This window comes from Mizuhopecten yessoensis, unplaced genomic scaffold, assembly GCF_002113885.1.
Source record: "Mizuhopecten yessoensis strain PY_sf001 unplaced genomic scaffold, ASM211388v2 scaffold371, whole genome shotgun sequence".
In the NCBI taxonomy this organism is placed as follows: Eukaryota; Metazoa; Mollusca; class Bivalvia; order Pectinida; family Pectinidae; genus Mizuhopecten; species Mizuhopecten yessoensis.
This window is the reverse complement of record NW_018403513.1, coordinates 463,601-490,892: the sequence shown is the minus strand read 5'-3', so window position 1 is coordinate 490,892 and position 27,292 is coordinate 463,601. Positions and strand designations below refer to the sequence as shown.

Sequence of the window (27,292 nt, the reverse complement as noted above, 5' to 3'; positions counted from 1 at the left end):
CAAGGGGCCCCTTATCCCTTCTCATTGTATGTATGGAAACAAATATTGATGGAGGGCACCTTTCACAAAAGCAGTACGTAGAATTATCTGTTTCCCTCAAAGGACCCGAAACGTAAGTGTAAAGTCCCTTACTATAACGCCAGTGGTGTGTGTCACAAGCTACGCGCGCTCTGGAATGTTTATAGGTAAATAATGAACGCTAGCAAAGTAATATATATATATATATATTTATACGTCTTGATCAGGTATACACACATATATACTATATAAGAGTTGTCCGCAGGCCGTGTTTGGTCCCATACCTTGCTTCAACATATATATGCCCCGAAACAGACTTAGCAGGTTTGTCAACGTCCATTCAGGGAATTTTGTCAAGCGTCCCGAGAAGAGAAGATTGTGTCAAAATGTTTTAAAGGTGTCCCGAGCAAGCCTGCTCACAGGTATTTTACAGGTGAGAGCCAGTATTGATGATAAATTACTACTGTCACTGTCGAGTTTAACAGCGTGTCAAGGTAGCCATAAGTCGCGTATACAGGAAAACCCTAATTTTCTATTACATGTTTCGAGCCCTCCGAAGTCAATATTTCGTCTCCAGGAGCAAACACTTTATTTGCGAGGTAAGCACGCTACATCTTTTGTATTTTCATAATGTTTCTGGCACAATTGCTAAACACCTTGTGTGTTTCTATTGTGGTAGGTTTTAATTGTACATAGGATTGATCTCGCCTTCTAGCTTCGAGCTTCGAATTTTCCCTTTAGCTCAGTGGTAAAGCTTCCGACCCTAAAAACCTGGAGATCGAGGGTTCGATCCCCGAAGGAAGTGTACCAACATAGTTTATAGTACGTGTTTCATCACGTTCGTTGCTGTAAATATGAACCTATATATCTTAAAATGTACAGAAAGTATGTGGTTCGCAATTATTGCAGTTGTATTAGTATACATGCATATTGAAATATCGGGAGCATTATAAAAAATGTCAACAATTCTAGGTATGGTTTACACCGAATGATTAAGGTAACGCGTCACGTGTGATGAGGTATGTCTGTTTACACTTGTACAGCTGATGAGATGTTACATGTGTGCAAGGATGTGCACCGTATGGTTATTTTCCAGAGAACAGATAAAATATATTTGTGAACAGCAACATCTTTACTTGTACAACTATTTACAGGTGTCGGTCCGAGGTATTTGTTCGTGTTGACCTGACCACAATGTACTATTCCGATTGAACATATTTTTTCTGTCGACGTTGGTCCTGTATAAGGATTGGAACTAGGGCACGTTTGATTGACATCTCAGGAATGTGATGTTTGTGAATGACAGGTAAATTCGACGTCACAAAATACTACATTGTGAGTGCAAGGTACACATCTAATGTATAAATATTTCTGTTACTTCCAATTATCGATACTTCACATCTAGTATACCTATATATATATATATATATGGGGCAAAGAAGTAATTCCAACAGTGTGATACATATGTATATCGATCACTGCATTATATAGCATATATGGCAAGCAAAGTTGTCATTTATTCATGGAGCAATGTTGATCCAGTACTTAACCAAATTATGAACATTTAAGATATCTTATAAACATATAAGATATCTTATATCTTGTATAAGATATCGTATATACTTTATAAGATATCTTATAAAAGATATATGAGATATCTCATAAACTTTTCTTTATAAGATATCTTATATAATATCTCATGATATCTTATAAAAGATATGAGGTATCTCATAAACTTTAAATAAGATATCTTACATCTTTATAAGATATCTTATATAATTTGGTTAAGTACTAGATCAACATTGCTCCATGAATAGATGCCAACTTGACTTGCCATAAGCATACGAAACGGATTCCTGTGTCCAGAAAATAAACACTTGTGTATAAATGCAAAGGGACATATAACTTTCACGTTAAAGAATATCCTGAACGTGATTTAGTTTCGCTATGAAATGTCAAAATATTGCGCCGTCGCGTGTTATTACTGAAATAGTCAATGGTGTCAGCCCTGCACTCGAACGCACCTCAAAATATATAAATGTAGGATAATTGGCAAACTACTACAATTATATCATTACTCTGGTACCTAGGTTGCTGTTATTTCCATAGAAATTTAATTGGCGAATCGTACTTGTTCGCATGTCAGTAAGGAACCGTCGTACTTAGCAATCAGAAAACAGGATTTTGCGGTTTATAGAAAATCCCCCAAGGAATTCTGGAAAACATGATAAAAAGAAGAAAATTGATTTGTTCACATACAAGGAAGTTTACTGCTAGCGATTGTAAGCGATTGTAAGCATAGGTATGACCCATATATTTGCTATATATATTTTGCAAACATTGTAAATGATATTTTAGTATTCATGCTCCGGGCGTATTGGTTACATATATTATATAGGACATTCAACGTCTCATTTTGCAGAAAACATGTGGCTTTTGTTTACTTTTCCAAGAAAGATGTTCCTTGTTGAATGTATTAACTATTTGCAAGATATTCAATCTCAAGCCGTTCGCTCACCTGCAATTTGCCTTAAACCCGATATTCTGCGTAGAATTGTACAAAGCGCGGAAGGTCATGTCAAACAGAACTGATTACGTACATTTGTTTTCGCTCGTGCGATTCCTCTGAAGTTCAAACCATATATTATCTTACAATTAAATTGGGCATCGAACAATGGGGTTTGAAATACAGCCATCTTTACATACACCCCCCGTGTCAATACACCGTATTATTTGCGGATTTTATCGGGATCTTTTCATCTGCCCAAAACTCCTCCGACTGTGTTTCTGTTTGGCGCGCTTTTGTAGACTATCAAATAGCAGCGAACAAATGGATTATTTCGAACAGAACACGTCCCGGGTAGAACGTATCGGTTTCCAGGGACAAAACAGCTCGCGTGTGTGTCAGAATTGTGTGTGACGGGGAGCCATCTTAAGAGCCCCACCCGAAATACCCCTAACAATAGCCGGGAATACAGATTTACGGCTAGCTTATCACACTAACCGACAAAGCGATCGTCCAGTCACAATGCTTAGAAGTTTTCGTATTTCTTTTTTGTCCTTTGACCTTTTTGAATTTTTTGTTGTTGTAAATTTTCAATATTGATGCCGTTGTTTTTGGCGAAATACCATTAACCGCTTTCCGTTGATAACCCCGAAGGAAGGGACGACAACATGACCCACCCTCAGGGAATGGCCTGATAACACAAACAAGCGGTACCCCAAAGCAGCAGTGGGTACGTAACGGACCGATAACGGGGCGTTTACGGGTCAGGCCGGGCGATGCGATCTATTCCTCGCCCCCAATAAACACGACACCACCGCTTATCACACAGAGCCGTTACACCAAATAGTTCAGCGTTGACGGTACTTCCCCTCCAGGTCCGCACCCGACCATGGACGGACTTCCACAAACGCTAAGTATTGTCAACTTCGTATCAGTTGAATCACACATCACGTCACTCAGCTTTAACGTGACGTGATCAGTGACTAATCGTTTTGTCGTTCGTCAAAAAACAGACATAGTTCACATATTGGTAAGGTCTGCTCCATTAACCGCATTCTGTCAGTTAAGTGTAATAGAAACACGTTTATATATATATAAGTAAGTCAAACTAGAAAAAAAAACTTAAAAACATATTGGAGTCATGTCCCAATCAGATACTTAATGTTTTAAAAATCACCTTTCGCGAGAGCTTTTTGGCTGAGCTTCCGACATGAAAGCTTTTCGATCTGTCTAACTGTATTCATGGAAGACAACGCATCTTTGGACACTGATGGAATACTTTTGTGGAGTGGAGATTTGAGTTCATTGACGAAAGTGCAGAAAGTCTGCCTATTTTGACCCTATCTCACGTGACGTATACTTCTATTGAGAAGCGCGTTAAGCTGACAGTGCCGACACTTGGTAGTGTTGTTCATCGGTAATCTCTGGCCTTGCGGGGGCAACGCTATCGCCACGGTTCACGGCAATGGCTTCCAGATCACAGGTACAAATGATCTCATGCTTGACTTCACAATACACCTGACAAATACCGTTCCATCAGCCAATTAACCTGTCCCCTACCTTTACTGTGTCCCGGTTTTCCCCAGTAAGGTAGCCGACACCAGGCAGTGTAGCCGATGTGTTCTTCCTTACCGGGTACCGAGAGTGCAAAAATTGGGGAAACGTGAAACGGATGTCTTCCCATTATTGGCCTAAGTGGTACTTCTTATATTGACATATGCGTATGGGTATTTGGATAAAAATCAATGTGAATTTCTTCTTGGAAAAATATGACATACTTTCAGGTAAGTTTGAAACCGGTCAGTTCGACTGTGATTGTTCCTTGACCAAACATGATTCGAGACGGACGCATTCTCCTTTCCGGAAATCGTTCAGGCATGGGGTCCGAAATATAATATTTTACAAGTCGGTGAACTTAATTGTCTTGCTGCCCAAGTGTGTATCTGTTATTGTTATGTTCGTCAAGTGTATAATTTTAAGACCAGATTTGTGCCTGTGCACGTTTTTGGAATAAAACCCGCACGTGGGTACACCTGTGAACGATACTGAATAATAACAAAAACACTTTTCTATGTCAAAGACACAATTAAATCACAAGACACAAAAAAAGACACCTGAATGGCAATACACTGTTTAACGACAAGACACCACCATTCAATGACAATACACTGTTTAACGACAAGACACCACCATTCAATGACAAGACACTATTTTACGACAAGGCACCACCATTCAATGACAAGACACTTTTTTACGACAAGACACCACCATTCAATGACAAGACACTGTTTAACGACAAGACACCACCATTCAATGACAAGACACTATTTTACGACAAGACACCACTTTCTGAGACGACACAATTAAACACAAAAACACCATTGAATGATAAAAACACCATTGAATGATAAAAACACCATTGAATGATAAAAACACTATCGAGTTATGAAGACGCCGCTAAATGACAAGTCACCTTTCTTTGTAACAGACACAATTCAATGACTATATTATTTGACGACAAGAAACCATTGCATGAATGATAAACACACCATTAAATGATTAGACACTAGTAAATGGCAATACACCATTTATTGACAAGCCACAATTGAACGACAAGACGCACTAAATGACAAGACACCAGTAGGAATATAAGACACCACTGACTAGACACCAATGTGTTGCCAAGACACCATAAGATAGACAAGACACCATTGGTAAGACAGCTCGACACTACTAAGTGACAGGGACATGACAGGGGTGTGTTGAAGAGTTTTATATGTGTACGGTCATGGGATGGGATGTAAGCCGGGTTATAACTAGTATAATTCAGCTGTAGATTAGTGTCTGCGCCGCCCTCCATTTGTAGGCTAAAGTGATGAGTTATATGTCGCTTCTGTTGCTAAACATTTCTTTAGAATTTGTATACACGTACATATTTTCGGTCTTGTGTCTCCCCGGAACACTGGGGGTCGGTATACGCACTTATAAAACAGTCTGACAGCTGATGTGCTCGTTTTGTTTGCACTCCGTTGTATTTCGTTCATGCTTCACGTATTAAGATGTAAAGAAAATAGTTTTTGTGTAGTTTTACATGATTGTTTTGTTGAACAGGTAGGGACGGTATGCTGTCGCGCTTGGCTGAGTGAGAAGATGACTCGTCTTGCCTTTACCCGTTGACTCCCCCGTACACATCTCGGACGACCTGGAATTCCTAGCGATTCGACCCGGATGATATTTGTACTTTTTGTGGTTTATGCAAAGTGGATATTTACTTCACAAAATAGTGCGTCATCAATTGGATTGTAGGTATATTGTGTTATGATGTTAACCAATTAGATCGGAGTTTACAAACAAAAGGACGGGGCTCATGGTACCGGGTGCTCGGGATACTAAGGATCACAGACCAACCTTAAGGATAAGGGTGGTGTTAAATTATACTGTGATACATAGGGACATTATTTTAAGTGCATGTCGTGAACCTTTCCTAATCTCGGAGTCAGGATTCACCGGGCACCTGCCACATACCAATACAGTAATTACGGCATTCCAACGGCGACACAGCGATGACCGCCCACTGGACAACACAGACCCAAACTGACCATGTCCGGAGTTGGTAAGTCAGATTAAGATTACTTATCTAGATTTGACCAGTGTCGGTCATTCTTCTGACTAGTGAAGACGGTTTCCATGGACCACTTGGGCGAGCTGTCGAATACATGCCGGTAAAATACAAACATTTCCCCATGCATTACATTGTGGTACAGGTAGGTTCCCCATACAGTTTGTAGTGTATGCTGTTTCTGCAATAGCTGTGTTTTTCCAAAGTGTCAATGAACACATTTTTGCCCCCTTCTCGTTATTATTTCATTTACAACGACAAGCCAGCAAACCATTAATATACAAAGATGGGTTTGTTGGGTTTTGGTTTTAGACCGGTTAAAATAAAAAAGACAAACTATTGTGTAGTGCTGACGATTTTCTGCAGCTAATGACGTATACCAACCAAGAATGCTGGCTCTAATCAAAACTTTCTCACGAGTACTAGCTTTAATGGGGAAAAAACCCCGATCAAAAATGAAAATGATTTCTTTTGTCAAAAATGTTCTTACGATTGCTTGCTCTGATGAGCAGCCTTTTCACGACTGCATGCTGTGGTCTATAACAACCTCATGACTGATAGCTCTAATAAGAAACAAGCATACCAAACTAATCGGGAAGGGGAAATGAGATATATTCAGATGAAACAAACCACGCGATTTGTTCTGATGCACGTTGCTTTGCAATATGCAGTCCTCCTTTACTCGTACTTGTTAACCCCGGTACTGATATCGATACTCGGGGTAGTCTTTCTTTTCGCTATTTAAGGAATGTACCGTTTATATAGAGCGCGAGGTGTCGGAGAAACAGGTATTGTTTAGTGTGGACCACATTTCGTAAACAACTACCGATCACCTGTGTCAGGTAGGAAGTTGTGGTAGGGTAGTGAGGAACACGTTAGTGTGGGATATATCTGTCATAATATCACACTCCACAGACGTTCTAAAGCACAGGGTTCGGAGGATCCTCCGGATATGCAGGGGAAAGTTAACACTCGGTAAAAAAAAATGCCCCCTCACCCTACATCAAGGATGGTACCTACATACACCGTCATTGAGGGAGGGGAGGTACTTTTGGTGACACTTTTCAGGGGTCTCATTTATAGCCAGCAGTCGGTTAAAATACCCTCCTACTACAGATATCTCACCGGCGACTTTCAAGGAAAAAATTGATGATTGGTAAAAGGGAAATCTGCAATTTATCGCTTACTTTGTGCTAGATACAGCACAGGGACCTGAGTAAAAATGACCGACAGTCGATCTAAACCCCTTAAACATTTAAAATTACTCTGAACACCTTAGTTTAGGTCCTAATATAGCTGTAACAAATCCTCAGGTCCCTGTTATTAAAAGCCCCTAAGTTTACTGTTGATCTAAATATATCAAACATCTTAAAAAGCTCTTAATCCATGCACATCAGGTGAGGTCAAAACTTTCAGTAATTGACTTTCGTGTCCCTGTGATCCCAGATACTTCTGTACCAATGTATATGTTTCCTTGACGCATGTATGCGGAACTTATGCAATAAGAAATATAAAAATAATGCATGTTAGTTAAAACGAGTCAGTGAACAATAAAACAACGATTTACTTGACAAAGTTCTAAACTAAGCTCTGAAACCAGCCTTCTCATATTTACGGAAAACATCTTTATATATAAACAACACGAGTATAAGGTCAGGTGTTGCCGGAGGTCGTCAAATGACTGATGATGTGTCACGTGACTTGAAGAGACCCATAAAAGTCTTAAAAGTCGTCCGAACACCTACAAGATGACTATACGATGCTACAAGATAACAACTGTGTTCTCGTAACAGAGTCCACGTCTGTTTGTATTGTTGTACCATTGGAGTCACGATATAATAAATCCGAGAAGCCCAGCACAGAAACCTAACTTAAAGCCTTGATCTAGATAACAGGTGACATTATGATAACTGGGAGATATAACACAATGAAATGTTTTCCGTAATACCGCTAACAGTACTCCTTAAATCCACCTCACGTGTAACGTAATACCGCTAACAATACTCCTTAAACCCAACTCACGTGTAAACGTTATAACGCTAACAATACTCCTTAAACCCACCTCACGTATAAACGTAATACCGCTAACAATACTCCTTAAATCCACCTCACGTGTAAACGTAATACCGCTTACAATACTCCTTAAACCCACCTCACGTGTAACGTAATACCGCTAACAATACTCCTTAAATCCACCTCAAGTGTAAACGTAATACCGCTAACAATACTCCTTAAATCCACCTCAAGTGTAAACGTAATACCGCTAACAATACTCCTTAAATCCACCTTCCGTGTAAACGCAATACCGCTAACAATACTCCTTAAATCCACCTCAAGTGTAAACGTAATACCGCTAACAATACTCCTTAAATCCACCTCAAGTGTAAACGTAATACCTTTAACAATACTCCTTAAATCCACCTCACGTGTAAACGTAATACCGCTAACAATACTCCTTAAAACCACCTCACGTGTGAACGCATATAGAATATATTGCCAAGGTCATCATAATATATTTGAAAATTTTATATTAAGAAAGGGATTTAACAACATTTTTCAGCACTCTTGTCAGATGCACATGATTCTGTTTCGCTTAATAGTTATATTAAATGGTATCGTACAGTCAGGGAAGGGGAAAACTTTAAAAAAAAATCTCACTTGAAACGATACAGATCCATGTGATATACGCATGCATTTGTATATGCATTGTGTTATAATGTGTATACAATACTAGAAAAGGTGTATGCATGGGTTAAAAAGTTTCTTTATTTTGTGTGTGGTAAGTCTATTTATTGTAGATAAAGGTATGTCTGTTTTGTATAGGGTACATACATTATAAAAAACATTACATAAATAAGTATAAAATAATTCTGAAAAAGTTTGTGAATTTTACATGTGTTTGCAATGGATTCGAAGCAAAGTCTTTGCATAGTTTGTATTTATAAATCTCTGCATTCTGGATGCATATGTCTCTGTAGGTATGGGCGTCCTTATTTATGCTATATAACGTAACTGCATGAGGTATGCACCTATGGGGTATCTAGGTAATACGTTGCGAATGTAAACATGTTTGGTACTCAAGTCTTCCTATTGCGTGTGTAGGTATCATATTGCGGGCGCCATCATTGACCCCCAACCTTGACATGCTACCACCGGAATGTGAGAAAGAGAGATAATTGATGTCGCTTCGTATGCTACCGTAATTATCAAGGCGTTGGATATCATAAACGGTTCTTAAAATACTATTGAAGGAAACAATACAGCTAATTATTTCTTTTCATGCGAAAATGTGGATCATATGTACATATAAACTGCAGGTGCGCTCTCATTAATAGGTAAATATGCGCAGACATGTATGGACAGAAGGAAAGGCAATTGAGAGTAGACAATAATCGTTGTTCGTGTCTACTTTTATTGTGACTGATCTGTAACATGCATTTGTAAATTGGATATCAGTTTACAAATTAAACATGATCACGTTTAACGTAAGAAGTACACTTCAAATCGTGAAATGTAGAGGCGTATTTAGATAGAGGATGCACCATACAACGTAAGCGTCATTTTGTCTGCAGTATATAACATGTATTTTATTCGTGTTCTTATTAGAACTACGAGAATGTCATTCGTTGAGTTAGAAGGAAGATAACCAGACGGGCTTAGATAGGTCCGAATTTGCTGGTATGTCTTTGCATGATAAGAGAAAAACTTAAGAAGCAGTTGATTTTCTTTAAAGTTGTTTCCCCTTGGTCTGTTTTCGAATATGGAGCCTTGCTTTTGCTTGCAGCAGCACACTACGGAAGTAGGTATTGCCCGAGCGGTAAGTCTGTAACTCCAGTTGGTTATTGTTCTGACTAGAAACTTGACTGTAGCACCCCCAGGTTGTGTCGTACCTGTTGCAACATTCGGATTGAATTGTGACTGTAGGGCTACCAAGTTGTATTGTGACTCGAATCTTAACTGGTGTGTGTTGTGATTGTAGCGCCTCTCGTTTTTATGTTGTGACAAAGCGCCCTTTAGCTGTTCTGAGAACTATCATTTGATGTAACATCCACAGGGTTTTTATTGTGATTGATTGAAGCGCAAATTGCTTTGTAACGTGAGTTTTGCGCCCTCTCGTTTGTGATATGATTGGAGCGCCATTCTCTCGCGGATTGAAATTTCGTCTGTAGCGCCCCATTGATTTGTAACGATATGTAGCACCTGCGGGTGTTTAGTTTTTGTTGTCAGTATAATGTGACTGGGCGGAATGCTGTGCTGGGTGCCTTCGGCATTGTGTTATAGTGAGATAATACGAATAAATAATATTAATAATAAGTCGAGGTTCTTATATACCGCTTTATCACAACCTAGTTCGTAGGTCGTCTCAAAGCGGTTCACAAATTATTTTCCGTGGTTATAGGGCCTTTGCAACCAGCCAATTCCTTTCTCAACTCCATGGGGAGCATACAGCCGGAGCTGCCATTTCGGCGCTAACAGCTAACATTCAACAATTCTAGCACAGGCCAACCACGTACTCATTTACAGCTGAGTCGACTAGAACAAGCGGGGTAAAGTATCTTGCTCAAAGATACAACACAGTGCCGTGCCGTGACTCGAACACACAACATTCGGACACGAGCCTGGCGTCCTACCACTAGACTACCGTGTCTCCTTATAGCACTATAAAGTTGGCATCAGATCCGCGCTATCACAAGGAGGCAAGCACACCAATGTCTCCTGCATACACACACGCAAGCACGCATACACTACACACATGGTGGCACTTAAAATGACCTTAGCTGTTAATAGGACAAAATTAAACCAAACCAAACCAAGCTCTGGTTTTTGTGTTTGCTGTAGCGCCCCCTCCCTCAGATTGTATTAGTGACTTCAGCGCCTTCTCGTGTGTGCTGTGGCTGTAGTGTCCCATGTGTCTGGGATGATGTATGCGATGCTATGATGGAACACCCTACCACACACAGTGGACCTTACGTCTAAGGCAGTGTGCAGTCTGTGTTGTCACTCGTCAAAATGAAGTAATTATCTGTTGCCGACTTTCCAAAATACAGGTGTGAAAATAATTTAGACAGGTAAATTAGAGACTTGGAATGTAATGTATGTACTCTCAGGGGTGGTCCAGGTGCTAAGGACAATGTGCCCATACCGATCACATAACATCGCTCTCAATGCAACGCTGAAGTCAGCAATTATCAGAATTGTAATGAACTATTCGGTATAATGTTGATTGCCATTTACAGGGCGCACTTGGCTAGAGTGTTGTTGATACCCTTACTCGTTGTACTTAACTCTCCACCAAGTGTGTCTCGTTAGTTCTCGTCAAAGTCCCGCAGAGCTGTAGATAGACCTGGGGAAAAAGAGCCTGCCTAATGGTGTCTAATTGTCACGTTTCTATTGTAATCGCTAGTTGACAATGATTTACCTTAGATACTGACATGGGTCGCTTGACTATGTAAGTCATCAGATGAGCTGACCGACTGTTAGGAATGACTGTCATTTAGTGGCGACTCGTTGATAAAGGGATAATGTTCAACTTTCCCATTACCATCTTAACTTGTTTGCAGTAATGATACTGACGATTTTTTTTATTTTTATTTTATTTGCTTAGTTGCCATGTCGATTTCTAGGTTGGAAATAAGGCACGCTTTGTCAGATGTACTGGTAAAATATTCAGAAAAATTCTGCAAAAGTACGGATATCTATTGTTTCCATTTGATTGCTATAAATTGAATTCACAGGTTCAAAGTATAATTTAATCAAAATTGTTCTGAGGTTTGATTTGATCCTTGATAGCGATGGGCCCTGTGCATATATAACGCCTACTGTATCAGTCATACCCGGAACTCAGAGATGATATGCTATTTTCAAAACTTGTCTTTCTATCCTTAATATTTTGTCCGAAATTTGATTTTAATGAAATGCTATTGGTCGCAAAAAATAGAATGAATTACTAGGTCTTCAAATCAAAACGATTTTCTGTACAATTTTAGGATGAAATGTCACTGCGAGATCGGAATGTATTTGCATAGCGTTTCTCATTGATCAACTCTGCTAGAGGTGAATCACGTGTAAGATTTACATTATTATATAATGTTTGATACAGGGCTAAACCATGCAGAATTCAAATCAGAACTGTTCAACATACCGTGCGTTTTGTAATGCTATTAGTACTCGTGTGGCATTACAGCACATCATTCTGTGGGTTGACCATACTGGTCATCCTTGGGTCACCTTGACCGTAAGTCAATGTTTGTTTGTCCTGCCTAATCTGTTACCTGTCCGTCAATACACGTCACTCTACTGTAATGCCGTCATGTGTGACAAGTCCGATAACTCTGCCAAGTCTGGTGTTGGAGATCGAAATGCTCTAGATAGATCGCACGGTAGTCGTGTCTCACCAGCCCCGGGGTTAGAATCGCATCTATCACCGATCCCGAGGGTCAAATTTCATCTAGGTCTCATGCACTAGTTCGGTGTCGTCATTATCTTGGTTAACTCTCGACAACATATTTCACGTTTCAGAATGAATTCTCACCAATGTATCACAACATTCTCAACAGTTTATGTGTCAACTTTCATCAAACTTTTACATAATATGTTTCGCCAGTATCGGCGTCATCTCTAAACAATGTCTTAGTATTCTGATGATTAGCTCTCAACAACTTGATGATTTCGGGAGTCTTAGTATTGTTTCATCGGTATCGGGTCAACTCTCAATAACCTCTTGCCAGTTTTAATGTCAGCTGTTGTCAACAGCGTCTCAGTAAGTCTCGGGGTCCAATCGTTCTGTAGCCCGGGGGTCAAATCTTGTCTGGATGTCACAAGTTCCAGTAATTAAACCTCACTTAAATGGACAAGTAGAGTATTAATTACGCCTTGTCACGAGAGCGTAAACACATCCATTGATTGATTTGTGTCCCAAGGAGCGGTGATATCGCCCGCTCGCTGGGATTATGTGAAAGACCAAACAACTGTCTGCCACCATTTTGTTTGCTAAGTCTGCCCGTGTTTGTTCGGGGCAGTCCACCTAACGGTATTGGTCACTTGATGGCTGCACGTAGCCTATCTGTATTGACCTAAGTACACAGTCTACCTTTTGCAAGAAAAAAAAAGCTATGATTGCAGACAATTGTGCTGATACCATCCTAAAATTATACAGATGAACGTTATATTTCGATCCAATACCGTGATAACAGTCGTAGACAGCATTTTTTCTGTCCTCCAGAGGTCCTCCACCGGTGCAAAACTTTAATTTGATATAATGCACCAGGTTGAAGAATTTTATAAGACACTCGGGTTGTGGTTACGTAAGTGCTATCAAAATCGCAATTGAATTATTTTGTCTCGTGCCAGGTATGCGAACCCAGGCCCTATCCGCAATGGTTTTCCTAGTGACACTCTATACCCAAAACTTACACCTGCACGGCGAGATAACATCTCGGCCTAGCGTCCCCGCTCAGGTTTCCAAAGTCCCAAATAAAGGTCAACGCTGATGTAAAATAGACGACTTCAGTCTGGTGTTGAAATAAATGACAAATGTATATCGCAATTGAAATCTAAACATTTAAACTAGGATTTCGATAAGTGTTATGTATTTAACACGTATAAGACTAGTGGGGCTCCGGGCTTTAAGCGTCATGATGGGTGGTGGAGAGGGGGAGTTGATGATAAGGGGGTAAAGGGGGTGCTCATTTAACCTTACACAATTATTTAAAGTCACTGTACCCAAAACGGGACACTGTCATGCAATGTAAAGTTTAGTTTGGTTTGGTTTAGTATTGTTTAACGTCAACAGCTATGGTCATTTAAGGACGGCCTCCCCTGTGTGCAAGATGCATGCGTGAAGTGTATGCGTTTGTGTTTTGGGTGGCTGCGATATGTTCGTGTTTGTCTCCTTGCAATAGTGCGGAACTGATGCCGACTTTATAGTGCTACCTCACTGAAACATTACTGCCGAAGACACCCAGCAGGACACCCCACTCGGTCACATATACTGACAACGGGCGAACCAGTCGACCCACTCATAAATTGCTGAGCGTTAAGCAGGAGTAGAAACTACCATTTTTACAGACTCTGGTATGTCTCGGCCAGGGGACAGAACCCAAAGCCTTCCTCACATGGGCGAACGCTCAACTAAAGGCCATCATGCAATTGGGGTATCAGGTACAATTCTTACGCCCTACTTGCAGGGACTGCAATGTAAAGAGGTACTTTTATGTATGAAGTTTTCTTTTGATTGTAAGCTTTATTGGCTGCTGATTATCGTTACATGAACAATTTAAAAGTAAGAATAATTACCAAACCAAAACTTTCCCGATTTACGTGCGACCTATTTATTTGGATATCATTTTCAAAAGTGTATCAAAACTCATGCTAATTTGGAGAAGAAATTAAATCAGAACCCCCTTTGACTCTAAAATATTTGAACTATGTATACTTTTCTGCTGATATTGATCGTTTATCCCCAAATAGTAGCCAAATTTCCGAAGTGTCCCTTTCAGATTACAGTAACGCCGGTTCACGGGCCTACGCGACCCTGATAGTATTTCGCGTTCTCTTTATAGAACCACGCGCCCGAAATAAAAACGAACAGTGGATAGTATCTATTTATGAAAAATGGGCAAATATTTTTGGAATTGATTGTATGGTATAAAGAAAATTGATAATTATCTAAAAAGTGTCCCGATTTGGATAAAGTCATAAACAAATTATGTGCATGTATCTCATTCAGTGCAAAGTTATCCAGTTAGATACTAGATACGTGTTTCATCGGACGTCTTCGGGCCTTTCCGGCAATCACGGAAATTTCCGAATAATATCCGATTGAGTGCTCATTATTCGATCTTATAAAACTATCCAAATCCCGCATCTGAGTCACAGACCATAAAAAGCCCCGTATCATAGTGTCTTGGCATGCTGTTGCAGTGTATGGATGGGATGTGTCCCGTGTGTATAATGCTGTTCCGTGTAGGTATTACAAGCTGCCGAATACTACAGATTAAAGCCTGTTATGTTAGTGTCACAGATGTCCCATTGTAAAGCGTGTTTATCGAACGCGCCCGTTACTACAACAAACACATGATATTCATTGGCATTGGAAAGTATAAAAAGTCAAATTGGCTTCTGAAGACACTGCACACGGATCTACAGTACCAAAGATTTAAATAAACAAGTTACACAACCGTCTTATGTAATATGAAATCGATCCGTCTGAAGGAATGTTGGAATTTCCTGAACAGACGTCGATATTATTTACAAAGTAGAGAAGAAAAGGCACGTACACTGTACATGGCTAAAGCCTAGACGAGTGCAATTTTTTACAGTTTTATTACATTACAGACAGACATGATTAGTTTTGACAGCCCACGCCATCTATCGGATTTTTCGCCTAATTTGGTGATGATCCCGGTTCTTTATATGTTGTTTGGCCATAAGGAAGCCCAAGAACGGTCGGGAGCCATGTCAATGCCTTTTTGATGATAGGGGTCCATCCTAATCAAATTGCATCTGTACAATGTTGTACTTTCGGGAAGTCGGTTCGATTTACTCGATGTTTTTAAAGAAAACCATTTCCATATTCCTGTCTGGTATAACCATGACAACCGGTCATTTATAAGACCAGTCAGATACTGTTGCATCACCGCCAATAATTGATCGGGTACCTCAGGACAGACTTTAGAGACATATGTAGGTGTTTAAACCCCTCTACAACCAGTAGAGATGTCTTACTGTGCGGAATTGTGACCCAGTCGCACGTGAAGGAACGTGATACATCCGGGTAAGCCGTGATGTAATATCATCGCGCCCCTCATTGCATTAATCTTTTTATTTCTTTTGATCCTTTGTGTCAACGATTGGTTGATATTTACCTTCCATTCAACAGCTCTCAGCGCGACAGATGAGGTCACCATTTGCCACAGAAATCGAAACTCCAAAACACTTTATGTGACTTGTCAATAACAGTCGTTGACCTTTAAACTCCCATTCTTTAAGTTTGAATTCTCAGGTAAGGAGCCTTTGAAAAGCAAACACACCGGTATTACATATACGATGCCTTTCCGGTTTTACCTGAGTCTAGATAAATTTATTCAAAAGAGACTATCTTCCCGGTCTATTTTAGGAGGGTTTACCGGACACAGACAAGGATCATTCTCGCCCAGTGGCGATACCTTGTTTATAAAAAGACATTTTAACCTAACGGGTTGTTTGACCTATTCAAACAAGAGGAACCACCTGTGATGTTGTCCTTTCTGATGCTCGCGAGCGTTCACACTTCACGCGAGACGGAAGGGGTTTGTCGCTGTGTGATGAAACCTCGCTTGAAAGAGAACCAGGATTGAAAGAGGTTCTCCAAGCGTGCATACAGCGTAATACGACAAACCGATATTTCATAAACAGCGCTCTCCTCACTCACTACACAGCTCATGACTTGACACTGGGACAGATAACCAGACGTACAGTAGACGGACCGGAGCTCGCCAATACACTGCCTTGTTAAAAGGGTACCTCCTGTCTCGTGCACGTGTATGTGTGTGGTTCCCCCTACCCTCCCGGGACATACGTTTTTACTGGAATATACTATACTGTCTGTAGCCAACATGGGAAGGGACGTGTGTTTTGGTGCTAAGGCTAAGCCCAACAACAGAACACAGGTGAAAAATATACAGGTGAGTTAAGAATTACTTTTCTAATGTCTATACACACATTGCACAATGTTGCATTATGTTACACTACGTGTGGGGGAACGTGAAACGTGTGTTTGATAGTTGACAAATTGACATTATGATAAAATGACCATGCTATGTAAGTTATATACTAATTTTAAAACCGACCACGGTGAGAGATAAGATAGGAAGCTTAGTGTACCTCTTAACCCTGTATTGCACCGCTTTAAAACCCCTCCTGTGTATTGCGCTGTCGGGCCATTGTTCTAGTCTACTCAACCCTTCACAACATGTGTGGTTCATTGTTCATAAAACTAATTGATTAATCCATGACGTAACTATTGAAATGCTAATCAAGTCAATTTCTCAGAATGCAAATACAGGAGAATTCTGTTGTGTATGATATCATCATTTTCAATTGGAAAGCTCATGTATGTAATTTTCAAATATTTAAAATTCCAAATTTTAAAAGTAGGATTCTATATATTTTATCAATATGACAGAAACAAAACTATAACCGTTTACTTATCAAAATATGTTACCTAACACGCTCAACATTTTGTAATTTAAAATGAGTTCACCAAGAATGATTCTAAAACTCAAAATACTGGGTATCTATGCAAAGCATTTTGTGTATTCCACAAGTACACACTGGGCTAATGATCAGTTTTCTATGCCATTAGTATATGTTTACAGCTATGCGCCTGGATGGCGATGAAGAGCTCGGGTTTTATTCGTGTCCTGTCATATGAAAAGAAACTTCCTCACCTATCTAGGTCAGAAGGATGGGATTACGGAGTCTATAAACGCTGTAAGGATAATAAGCATACATTCTATACAAACTCACGGACGTCTACATGAACATTTTAAAAACGCAATTCAAATAGGTTTTTTATATTCTAGTCTGGTGAAGTTTTTAGTTTTATTCTGAGTAACTAAACAGCCTTTTAAGGTCATGGAACACCACCTGTGCCGTAAACCTCCTATCATTAAGCACGTTCGAAAACACAGTTAGTACTTTTGTATGTCTCTGTATGTTGAACCGCTTAGCAATACGGACACTTGACCAGCTGTTCTGTCAACTGTCAAACCCCGTGGTATGACCTACTTAATTTCATCTGACCTAAAATGTCCAAAGGCAAATCAAGAGAGAATTTAATTGTCAATCAATTAATTATATTGCACTTGTTTCATACACATAAATAGGACGCCTATGATCTTTCGAAGTTCAAAATTTTATGTATACAAACTGTAACCGACGTTATTTAAAAATGCCCTTTGAAACGAATTTTATCGCATAGTATTGGAAATACCAGTCAAAGATGGCGTTCTATTGAATAGTCCTTCCGTTGTCCAGCTCGCTTCACCAATGCGCCAGTTCTATCACGACCATTCCATCGCCTCGTATCCATTGATCAGTTATCATAACTGAGTCCCGGTTCGGACACGCTTCCGGACATATTACCAATATCAAAGGGATGCTCGCTACTGAGCCAATTCATATATTCATTGCAAACTAATATTCGGAATGGAAATTGGATGTAGTGCTAGAGAATGTGACGGCGTCCGCTGGTGCCGATTAGAACGTGCCGTTGGGAGCGAAAACGCGTGGTCATATGATCCTGGTATCTCTCTTCGAAGATACTACTTTTCACCTCTGTGGTACTTGAACCATACTGCAATATATGCCTTTGTTATAGCTCTTTTAACGTAAAATCGTTGCGATGCTTGAATTAATGAAGAAAGGCGTATGCCAGTTGCCAACAAACCAAGGCCTCATTTATCGGTCAAAATTTAACAGTATTCAGTCCAAATACAGTTTTTACCTGGAAAGTTACAATGATAGTAACAATGAAAGTGTTTTTCGCTGTAAATATGAATTATTTCTGCGAAATTTAAGTAACAGAACAGAAAAGCTTCCTTGTACGGACATGCCAAAATTATAATGCCAATTTCCTAAAAAAAAGGTGGGAAGACATTATTTTGAAGGAGAAACCTACCCAGACAACAACGGTGATTTAATTCATTTTTTTTACATACACATATCTTTAACAAATATTTGCCTACTTATCTGCAGACTAATGCAAACCCTCGTCCGTAAATAATGGTGACTGCCATCATTACGTCATGATGAAATGTTCGATCTATATAGTAAGAGGAAACATCACCGGTACTAATCAAAAGTAATATGAATATATTTAAATAAACCTGTCTGTGTTTACGTTTTCCAGGAAATAATTTAGAAGATAATTATCAATATATAATGGGTAGGACTACAAACACCCGACTATGTCGGCGTCATGCCCGTGCCCAAGCTGACGGGTACCAAAGGTGGGTTACTGATATCGATTGTCCGTTTCTGTCACGGAAGGTTCCAGTAATGCAAGCAACGCCCTTTCAGAGAAAAAACTATGGTCGCTTTACTATACATAAAACGAAACGTCCGGTCTGAATCACAACGACGTACGTGACGGAAATATTCTATTTCGGATGTGAAATCAAACAAGAAGAAAGAATACTGATATACCTTCGATAGATATCATAAACTTTGGAGGAGTGTCAAGCTGACTGGGCTTTCAAAACTCGAGAGCTGAAAGATTCCTGGATGATAAAAAAAAGACTGACATGAAGGTTGGCACATGATGTATTGCAAACAAAACCCCGGAGTAGATTGTCATAATAGTTTATATGGCCTGGGCGCCCAAACAACCCTGCTACTTTTATCTCCAAGTCCTTACAATTACAGACAACAAAAGTATGTTTCTAACAGGAACTTGAATTATGAAGTGAGACGTATCAGATTATTGACGTCCATAGAAACGCATTCAGATGTAAATTTTTGAGTGTTTTTTTTTAACACCGGTAAGTTTTGTTTATTGATATTAAAGAAACATACACGCAATATCCACCGTCCCATGCCCAGGAAAATGATGGTCTATTATCGTCAACAATACCTATGATTATTGCGAACAAAATCCCGTCAACGGGTGTCAAAACCGCTCATTTTCTGCGGTAATGAAGGACCGTTTGATTTGAAGAACAAACGCCTTTGAAAGCTTGCGTCGTAAATAATACTATATGGCAATTTAAAATTTCATGTTTCTTTCATAAAAAGAATGGCAGAAACTACAAACTTAAATCGGAACGACATAATTTTCACGGAAAAAAATGGGATTTGATGTTTTCTGAAATGTGTTTGCTAGTATCTGACAGCGCTTGTATGTAAAAATATAAGATTACTACAAAAGCTTAAATAAGTGAATCAAAGTCGTAAAAGGCGTAAAATGCTGTGCACAATTAAGTTGCTTGTTGCCATGGATTCGAGAACCCAATTCAGTTGGCTTTTGGTTTTATAAAATAATGTCTTACAAAATATGAAAGAAGACCAATATTTTATCTGGCTTAACACATTACATACCGACCGATACACCGAGTAGTACTTGTCAATGCATGCCGAATCCGCAGAGCTTGACGCACACACATATATTTAAAACAGATTTTTAACTGTCGCGTGACAAATCCTACAATTAAATGTATTATGTAACGTATTATTGTCAGCCAGTGATGGATGCAAATTGAAGGTCGACACAGAAATAATTTTAAACATTTGTGTTAGGACGTAAAACAATGAGAAAACAAGGGCTGTTGACAAACTACCTCACTATCGCTCAATCGATATGGTTGTTCTTATTGACTGCGGCTCTTATCCTCATCAGAACGAGCCATCTGAGTAGAAATGGACGCCTAAATAGGAACTTAATCGTTAAAAACGAACAAGCCCCTGCCAATCTCATTATCTGGTATCAAATTACCATACTTCGGCTTTTATCAACAATCAAGGACGACCGACTCGCACTTGAAGTTTCAGACCGGCAATGGAACAGGGTCTGCTTCAACGTTGACCGTCAATAATCCGGGCTGATACGGAGCCTAATGGGTATTGTAAGGTTTAGATGCATCAAAGTGTGGAATACTAATCACTCCCAAGAACAAAAGGACATTTGATAAGGCTTACCCTTCGCTTCACTTATTCCATAAAGCTTATTGCATCGAGTAGGACACATGGGACATAGAACGGCAAGATAAAGGTCAAAGACATCATTACCTGCATTCAACTTGACATTGTCTCAGGACTTGTCATCGAGTGTTTCTGATCCTGCTTTGGTAACTCCCTTAAGAATTACAAGACATTAACTTTGTCATGTCATTGTAGGCTATTTGCATTGAATCTGCATCCTTCCATTGCAATGCATTGGGAAGACAACTTTTTTATGAGAGTCATCAATCTCTATTGTGACATCATCAGTTTTATTGTTGTCAACACATAATTTGCTGTTCAAAGAACTGTTCGAAATGACTAAATAAAGCGTAACTACTCTATCAAAATGTAAATATAAATAATGAATGTTTTAACAAATATTGTTATGGTCCTATAACACATATTTCTACTGCTGACAAACTCACATAAAGCACTGCTGGGCTTAATTAAGTTTGTCATCAATAACAATGTGTGTTATAGGACCATAACAACTTTTTCTAAAACAGTCATTGCTTAAATATTAGACATTTTACCAAGAATTTATTGTGCTGGTTGTTTGCTGAGGATTATGGCGAAGCAGCTTTTATAATTGGCTTTCAAAAGTTAAATTTGTCAGTTGTTATGTAAAAGTAGCTATGCTAATGGCATAGGAAAATGGTTTTGCTGGTTGTATTTGAAAATAGGTTTTGCTAGTTACTAATATGAGAAGTAACTTCTCCGGTTGCTATGGCCGCATGCATGGTTTACTGGTTGTTATGGTGAATTGACAATTTCAGTTACTATGAACGTTCACTGATTGGTAGAGAATATTGACTTTGCTCATGGATTCAGAAAATTGGCGTTTTTTAGTATCGAAAATTTCGCTGGTTATGATGTAAAATTGGCTGTGCCACTTGAAAAGGAAGATTAACTTTGCCAGTGGTTATTGATATTGACTTCAATGGGCCGATTGCTGTGTCATGCTTGCTTTGTTGATTGTATATGAGAGTCGGCTTTCCTGGTAGATCTTGGCGTCTAGTTATTGACATTGCTGGGGTATTTTAATACAGGAAAGCAGTCAAAATATCCTTGGTAGATGTTCGGATTGTATATGACAGTTGGCTTTTCTAGTAGATCTTTGCGTCTAATTATTGACATTGCTGGGGTATTTACATGAGAGCAGTCAAAATATCCCTGAAAGATGTTCGGAAAATAAACAGCCGTCGATATAACATCGATAAGATGTCTATATAATTTAGCATAACAACCCATTTTCTGTAACAAGCAGACCAGTTTGGCTCTATTCACTCTACCGGCTATAGTTAACTGATTCATTCCGTCACTCGAGTTTTCTATGAGGAAATGTGCATGACAAAAAAGAAAAGAAAAATGAAAATGTATTATTCAATTTCCGTTCACACACTTGCGTAGTATTATTCCATTCAAGACTCATTGAACACGATAAGCTTGCTAACCTTGATTGAAGTTCTTTAATAACCTTACAGGTTATCCAATTTTAACTTCATTGCACCGCTAAGTGGCCTTAAATTTTAATCTGATTATTTCTTAGTGTGGGAAATTAATAGGTGGTTGAAATATCTACATATGTAACCTGTTGGGTCACGCTAACTTTATACAGTAGACATGGGCCTTAAATGTAGACCTTCCCTTTGTAACGTTAATGCATTAAATCCCCTCTTACCAGAACACAGAGGATAGAGGGCCTTGCAGACCGTTAACACATTTGACAGGTAGAATTTCACTTTAAAGAAATTACAAGTATAATAGTAGAATGAAGGGGATCTTATTTACATGTATTTGTACGACTGTCATATGAGGAATTTGGCATGATTCCGAGAAGGAGGGTATTCCTGTGGTATTACACACACTGGGGTATCATCACAAGACGTGTCCGTTAGGGACGTGTACATTTTGGGACTGTAAGAGACCTTCGTATTGAAATGGTAAGTGCGCTCTATTTGTTTTACACCCAAAGACGTATTATTCAAGTGTGTGTTTTTCCTACAAGTGGAAACCTTGTCCTCAGATACGTAAACACGTCGTTCCCTATTTGTGATTGCCCTTTATGTAAAATTGTGTCGATCCGACACGCTTTACACTTACAGGGGGGAACGATGCCAAAAAAGCCGATCTGATGTTTATTAAGAGTTAAGAAAACTGTTGATACTATTGTTTATATAAAACCGAACAATAGGTAGAGCACGTGCAGATATTATATTCGAACCAAGTAGATACAAGTTCAGACTACGTACCCGATCCATATCAACTTTAAGATGTATGCACGTTGGAAGCATGTTTCCGAACAACGTAAATCATAAATGTACGCACAGACAATATACAAGACCACTGCAAATGGTTAACGCGCGTTCAGACCGTGTACCAAAACGATGTAGACAGTTAATGCTCACATCACGAACCAGAACCATATAAAGGGTGGGATGCCCGTCCCAGGCCATACATCTGTACCATGTAATGTATATTAATCTGTTAATGACACTCGACAGATTCAAGTTCTTTGCAATTCCAATATGGTTCTTGAGTGTGCGTGAACTCAAGAGGGCACATATCGCTGTGCCGTCATAGTGACCTAAGTATGTGAGACCGCGGTTTTTAGATCAGAGGTACGTACGACCTTAAAACTGATCTTAAAAGATTCACTAGGTAATTTGATATAGCAGTCTTGACGTAAGTTTGCATTCGGTGAAACTCCAGCCATGTAGGGAAGGACAGACACCATAGAGTGGGTCATTGCTGGTAGGGAAAGGGATATCGCAAAAGTACGTACTTTAATAGTATTGACGTATGGGATTGATGTTGTATATCCTTAAGTTTTAACTCGTTAAACGTCACATCGTTTAGCAAACCAAATGGGCTACATTTATTAAGAATAAATACGTTCTAAAAATAAAAAAGCATTTCAGAATGGCGTTTATGTTATAGAGAGAAAAGAGGTGGTCATCGCACGCCTCAGACTTGGCCACATTTCCCTTACACGTTCATACCGTTTTAAAGTTGTGCCAATTGTAATTGACCATTCACAGTTCAAGACTTGATATAGAATGTTTGGATTTGGATCATATTTTTGTCGAGTACTATCAAGTAGTGTTTTTCTCTACCTATTCCTACATGCATTCGTGAACTAGAGCTTTTTTGTCGTTGAAATTGGGAAGATATTCCTCATTTCATCTTCATTTTTGGAAGATACAGCCCTGTTCGGCTTTAAAACAAGACAAAAACCTGTCGAATTAATAATAAAAATATGATAAATTTTTGCTATTCGAAGTAATACCGACTTTAATTTTATAAGCATAAAATCTTAAAATTCATCATGAAAGGAAAAATATTGTATTTATTTGTCTTGTTATTATTATATACCTATTGTTTGACTCTCTCTGAGTCTTTCGTATTACTGGACGAATGGACGATATGGCCATAGGATGCACTAACACATTTACTTTGCTTGGCTTTCTGCATCTGTGAAAATATTTTCCAAAAGATGCTTCTTAATGCCAGTGGTTATTGGCATTGAAAATACCGATAAATATCGAGCCAAGCATGACTTTGTGTTCTGTTTATATTGTATTCCTACATAGCAGACCAGACAAGACTGCACCTCTTGTGTTTCTGTTTTACCTGTGCTCTGGTAAGCCGACCCGGTGCTGCACCGCAGCCAGTGATTTAAAGATATGATAAAAATTCCTGACGTTTTTGTGGTTCTTTCGCAGCATCAGCTTTTTAAAACTTCCGCTCTGCCGCATTAAAGGGAATTTGATATCAGCAACATGTTTTACCTGGCAATCAAATGCCAAATGCACCTGAGTTTTATTTGAAAATTTTGCATTTTGCAGCCGAATGTAATGTATTTCTGCGTGTGTAACTGTCGTATGGTGAAGTTTACCTGTAACACAGAAACGAAATGTCTGTTTAGGTGTCAAAGTGGCTGTTAAATGGAGTGTCACTTCTTAAATGTAGGTACACATGTGCATGGTTTAAGGGTAAACATATTTCTACATGTGAAGAGAGCAATTACTACTGGTGTGAAAAGTGATATATACATGGTGTCAGATACTCGTGGGTTTATAACGCTCTCATGGCCCGGCAGGTACCCAACTTGACCCTAAGTCAAGAAGTCAACCTGGACGTATACCTGTGAAGGGGAAATCATTACGTCGTTAGGTAGCTCAACACCTCTCCATGCTTGAGATTGCATATCATTTGAAACACACAGGTGATAAAGAGGATCCACAAAGGGACAATGCTTATAGATAATACTGGGTGATCAAATAACATCAGAAATTTCACTGGTATAAGTAGTATGAGGTCATCGTGTGAGGAGGTGTTGATGATAAAGAGTTAAGGAAATACATTTACTTCCAAAATGCTGCATTGCATTAAAGGGTTAAGGTGGGTTCATGGTGACAAAAATGCTTTTAGATACTACTGGGTAATCGATTAACAAAAGAAAACCACATACCATGCATATTCATTATTAATTGAAATACGATCATATTAATGTCATTAATAAGCAATAATGTAATCCGCGGTGAATCAGTTCCTGTGAATCACACCGTTCTCACAGAGTATCTATATACGCCGGCTAATGCCTCTAAGCCGCAACAGTGGCCGTGATTCAAATGTAGGAATCCGTCACGTTACATACCCCACACATTATGTTACAAACCTCAGATATGACTGGCTAGAAATCATAGCCCACGTAAAGGACGAGATTATGGTAGATGACAGAACTAAACTCCGTATCGTAACACAGCCAAGTGGGACAAAGTAGGCTGTTCACACGCCTTTCACTGCTGTGAATTTTGCATGAAATTACGTTTTGAAAGCAGGTAAACTATGGCTACTGACGTCTGTCATTGCCTATCATGATTCAAATTTACCTGTGTATTACATACTTAGTATAAGTCTAAAATGCAATTTAGTGCCTGCTGAGTTACTTATTAAAGTTGATTTTGCACACATACTTGTTCACTTTAAAGCTTCATGGCGTATTAATTTTTAAAATCATCGTGTGAACTCGGGGATGACGCCATTTAATGCTTTGAAAGTTGAATCGTCTTTGTAAAGACCGGATAAAAGCTTCGGAGTTCGAAATTAAAAAGGAGGTATACCCGGTAGTTAGTATCTGTCAAGTTTTCAAGAGTGTTTGTATCTCGAGTTTATACAACTAAAGATTTTACCGACAGTTGTTTGTCTGTTGCGATATAAACACAGCGTATATGTGGGTTTTTTTGCGACAGTTTATTCATATAACTTCCCTGCTATTTGCATCATGATAACACCTGTTTTGATTGAATCGGCAACTAGGGAGATGAATAATTTGGTATATCCTGTGACAGTTTGCGGTCCTGTGAGGTTTGCGAGATAAGAGCCACATATTGACCGAACGACCCTGCATAGACATGTCTCGATACAGACGACCGTCGATCCACATCTAGATATATCCCCATTTGTAACCCCTTTTCCCAGTTCCAGGTCTGGTTTTTAAACTATTTACCTATTGAAATCGAGTTGTAGACAGGAAAACTGAACCAACACAGCAAAAGCACGTATGCTTTTGAAGAGGAGTGACAATGGGCCATCGACTGGTGTATTGCTGGAGGTAGGGGTTCTATGATTGGCTGGAACCTACCCTTACATAGGTACACATTAAGTCATATGTAAGTGCGTATGACAGGGAAGGTGTTTTCATATGCCGACCTAGCGATTTTTTATATCAATATTGATAATGGCACAGACCGACACTCTATGGAATGTTCTCTTTGATAGTCTGCGTTGAAAGCAGCATGAATGTTTGGAATCTAAGAATGGGTCCAGCGTTTGCATTGGGCCCTTTGTCATCAAGAAAGTTGATGTTCCGTTAGATGATTGTAGACTGGCGACACATTGAAAGTATATGGACTGTTCTATTCATTGTAGCCTCCATCAAAACATCTGCCATGCGCCTAAATGGATATCCTAATGGACTAATGCTAATGCATTTTCGCATCAGTGTTCATGGTCTTGACCACCGCCATTCACGACCATGCAACTGTTCCGCATCAGTGAATACCGCACGCGGGCTGATGCTGATGTAGCGGAGCACACGTGCACGATTTGCACACGACGGAAGTTCAGTATTAATCATTTAAAAGATGGATTGACGTGTGCACATATCTTTAATTTCCCTTACCATACACCGGTCAGTGTACACACACGGCCGGGCGGTGTTGTGAGGACGTTTAGTTGGTCCACAGTTCACCACGTGCCACAGCTGCTGCACGGTAAGTTCTTGGTGCTAGACTACAGTTCATACAGCTTACAGGTCAAACGTATATCTGTATCAGACTTTGTGATTTCTAGTGCAATAGTCAACAAAGCTCAGCATTCATATTCATACTCTTTAAAGGATAAATATGTTCAAATTCAGTGAAATCAGTTATACTCTTTTGGGC

General features: G+C 39.3%; 1 protein-coding gene across 6 annotated transcripts in view; it reads left to right on the top strand.

Annotated features, from left to right (window-relative positions):
- Nucleotides 1-304: 304 nt before the first annotated feature.
- LOC110446827 overlaps nt 305-27,292 on the top strand; it is a 46,811-nt gene continuing 19,823 nt past the window's right edge. The window contains exons 1-2 of one of the 6 annotated variants that reach the window (XM_021492176.1): nt 305-451; nt 5,636-6,137. Coding sequence is in view for 2 of the 6 variants with exons in the window: in XM_021492147.1 (XP_021347822.1) it covers nt 16,667-16,807 (141 nt within the window). In the remaining 4 variants the exon portion in view is untranslated. Of the gene's footprint in view, nt 452-489; nt 618-5,476; nt 5,493-5,635; nt 6,138-16,083; nt 16,808-22,698; nt 22,787-26,954; nt 27,122-27,292 lie in introns of those variants that run through there. The other 5 variants (XM_021492170.1, XM_021492185.1, XM_021492147.1 and 2 more) reach the window with 5 other exon arrangements.